Here is a 3,631-nt window from a genome sequence, read left to right on the forward strand (position 1 = left end):
TACAAACAATTAAAAACACATAATATTTATAGTTTTTTTTTTTATTTATAATTTTTTTTCACAGTTAGTTTTAAAGTCAGAGTGTTTTCCATAAGACAAAATATTGGTAATATAACAATGAAATAGTGGTAAAAATTTCATAATTTTATATAATATACTTTAGAAGTTATTCAAATTTTTGTACCAAGAAACACGGAAAATCCAACTTTTGGGAAACAGAGTTTAAAGTTGAGGCTTACTCAGGGAAGCTCGATACTGGTACTCACATTAAAAATCTCCTGCACCATACATCGTCCCTTCTTCTTCTATCTTCCTCTCTTCTTCTTCAATCTGGGCAGCCTTCACCAGTTTCTTATACTGCTTGTACTTGTCGGCTTCCCTTGCCTTCCGTAACTTCAAGCGATGGGAGTCTTTTTTCTTGGCTAGGACTGCAGTATTCATTCCAGGTGACACACCAGCTTTTTCAAGGAGGTTTGTCATAGATGTAAAATAGCCTTCGTTGTAAACACTGATTGCTTCTCCAACTGCTGCATCAAGCCTTCTCTTAGCTTGAAAGGTGGTTTTTGGGCATTTAGACCAAATGACACTGTGAAGAGACTCGTTTGCATTTTGAGTCTTGCCCAACGAACATCTTTTGAGGAGTTTCTCGTTAGAAAGTCGCTCGTATATTGGCAGCATGCGGCTGTAGACAGCTTCACTCAGTGGTGTTTTTATGCCCTCAGAATGTCTTCTAGGTTTCAATTTATTGTATAGGTCCCTTTGGTAAAAACACCAACTGTCACTTCCGGGCGGGCATTTATCATGACGCGGTTCATCATCTGAGGACCTGCAATGGTCCAGAGTTGCATAAATTGCCTCTCTCATTTTATCAGTGTTGTCTAAATTGTTGATTATGGCATTCCTATAATATTGACAGAGTTTGTCTATTGTTTTTCCTTTTAGGCTACCATGTTTTTTGCCGCCAAGTGTTATCTTCACCTTGCTAGAATCTTTAACAAGGTTCCTAAGAGCAGTACCCAAACGTTTCGCCACGTGGTTGACACATTCTTGTTTGTCAATCGTAACATTTTCTCCATACACATTCAGAGAACTTATGTGGTCAAAAGCCTTTGAATCTCCATCGGAAATTACACTAATGTAACGGAAACCAAGGTTTTCCGACCGCTTCCAAAGGATTGCTGCCGCCTCGGTCTCCATTGCTGGCGAGGAACCGTCAAAGTTGGCTTGGCATTTTGGCTTGTGAATAGCAAACCATTCATTAAACTGAGGAGAGTTTCTTCCAAGTTCAGATATTTTCCGCTGACATATTCTACAATATTTTGACAGAACAACATAATCTATAACTAGGCCAGTAACGACTTCAATTACGCAGCCCACTCCGTACTTGGACGTGAAACCTCTTTTCTGCCAAGCGCCATCATAACTAACACCTATATCTATAGGTTTGACAATGTCTAATGTGTCACTGTGTGCCTTCTCTACCTCTACCCTAGCATTTTTTAAAGTCTCTTCAGAGCACTGTTTTGAGACATTGACTAATATTTGCATATGTTTGTCAAATGCTGAATGATGCAAACAAGGCATATTCATACACATGGCAAATGTTTGCATTGCCATATGTCCTTTACCGATCGAGCCAAAGGTTTTCACTATCCTCCTATTTACATCAAATGGATTTTTTCTAAAACCTACATTGTCCTTATGGTGAATTCTTTGGGAAGTGAGAAAACTATTTATTTCTTTGCATGAACTGCACTGTACAGAAATCTTCTGCGTGAATCCAAAGACATTAGTAATAGTTACCTTACAATTTATGCCCAAGCAATACTTACATGGCAGATCTTCTAGGAATTTAGAAAGAACTGTCATATCTACGAAGCTATAGGCTGGTGCAATGTCATAGGTATCTGTCTTACCAACGGGTCCGTATGAGGCAACAAGTTCAAACCCAGTAGGCTTAGGCCGTTTCGCCGGGGTAACTTCTTCATTGTCAATACATTCTTCAGAAAAAGAACTATGAATCCTTGGAGCCTTGTTACTACAGCCAGGTATTACATTATCATTATCAGTACAAATAGGCCTAGGCCTAACCTCATTTTCACTAATACTTGAGCCTACACATTTTTCTATATCAGTTTCTTTTATCCACCTTTTTGACATATTCCTGCGACACTGAAGGGATTTTTTTACTCTTCCTGCTTTCACCCTACCCATGTTCAGGTCAAAACTTCACAGACCTAGGGTTCAATTAGCACAGAACAACCAAATATAAAGATATTCAATAATTTACTTAGAAGCTCTACCAAAATAGCTGTTTGAAATCACTTTGCACTACATGTTCAGTCCACTCATAAAACTAACAATAATATAATACCACAGAATAAAAACTGTGATAATAATGTACTAATAATCAATGTAATGTGTAAACTTTCAGTAAATGTCACAGCAATACAACATAACCTACAATAACAGTATGTAGCAGCAGCAGATGACAGAAACAGCTGAGATATAAACACTTACAGACAGGCAGTAAGATATTGTCCCTTCATTATGTACATAGACTGTATGTACATGAATTTAATTTTTATATATATATATATATATTTCATTGTTTCTTTATTCTATAAAAGAAATGCCTGTTTTATTATGGGCCATATATATGGCAAAAATATAAAAAAAAAAATAAAATAAAATGTTAGAATAAAAAATTTGGGTTTTTTTATATTTGGCGTAGCTGAGTCAATATTTTATTTCATTTCTTTTTGTATGAAAAAATAATCAGATTTACATAAAAATCTACACACATACTCAGAAAAGTATGTAGAATAAGAAAATAACACATTTGGAAAATTAAAAAAAATTTAAAAATTGGCCATTTAAAGGTGGCGGATCCCCTTAAATTTAATGAATTGTTTTTATAAATAATTGTTTCATGCCCTTGCAAAATAATTGTATATATTTTCCTGAATTGAAATCATTAACACTTAATTTACATTATTAAATTGATTGAGTTAAGGTATTACATTATTAAAACTTTCAAAATTAAATGGTTAAAATGCCAAAAATATTTCTCTTTTGCCCTAGCTTATAAATTAGTAAACAAGAAATATATGAATAGGCAATGATCTTAGTAAAAAAATTTAGATTGAAAATAATTTATATAAATAAATAAACAAATACCTAGAATATAAGTAAAACTTGGTGCGTGCAAAAATATAAGTGGATAAGTTAATATTAATGTGGCTGATATATACCTTAAGATATTTACAGCATGATATTGTTTTTTAAACTTCTTGGCGATCTTCACACTGGTCCCTTTGCTTCACCATTGTCTTTGTCGCTGGACTGCTGCTGAGCCGCCGCCCCCGCTGCCGCCCCCGCTGCCGCCACCGCTGCCGCCTCCACCTCCTCGACGTTCTTCACTCGTTTCGCTTTCTCGTTCGGTGTCTTCTTCACAAGGATTTTACCCTCCTTCGCCCATGCATATGCTAAACGTTTTTCTTTAACTAATGTCTTGGCGTGGCTTAAAGTTGCCTTACTATGAGCTGACAGGTGTTCGTTAATGAATACAGGTGAGTTGGGGAAGCTTCGGTGGACCATGAAGGCTGTCAGGTTCTCTGGTAGATCTTTG

The 3,631-nt window shown here is 36.0% G+C and overlaps 1 protein-coding gene across 1 annotated transcript; it reads right to left on the bottom strand.

Annotated features, from left to right (window-relative positions):
• Positions 1 to 267: 267 nt before the first annotated feature.
• LOC128984292 (uncharacterized) lies at positions 268 to 1,584 on the bottom strand. Its single transcript, XM_054403598.1, has one exon. The coding sequence runs from the start codon at positions 1,582 to 1,584 to the stop codon at positions 268 to 270; it is 1,317 nt and encodes a 438-aa protein (XP_054259573.1).
• Positions 1,585 to 3,631: the final 2,047 nt, after the last annotated feature.

This window comes from Macrosteles quadrilineatus, unplaced genomic scaffold (genome assembly GCF_028750875.1).
Source record: "Macrosteles quadrilineatus isolate MER2022 unplaced genomic scaffold, UCM_ALF_1.0 Scaffold_2__2_contigs__length_208266976, whole genome shotgun sequence".
Classification (NCBI taxonomy): Eukaryota; Metazoa; Arthropoda; class Insecta; order Hemiptera; family Cicadellidae; genus Macrosteles; species Macrosteles quadrilineatus.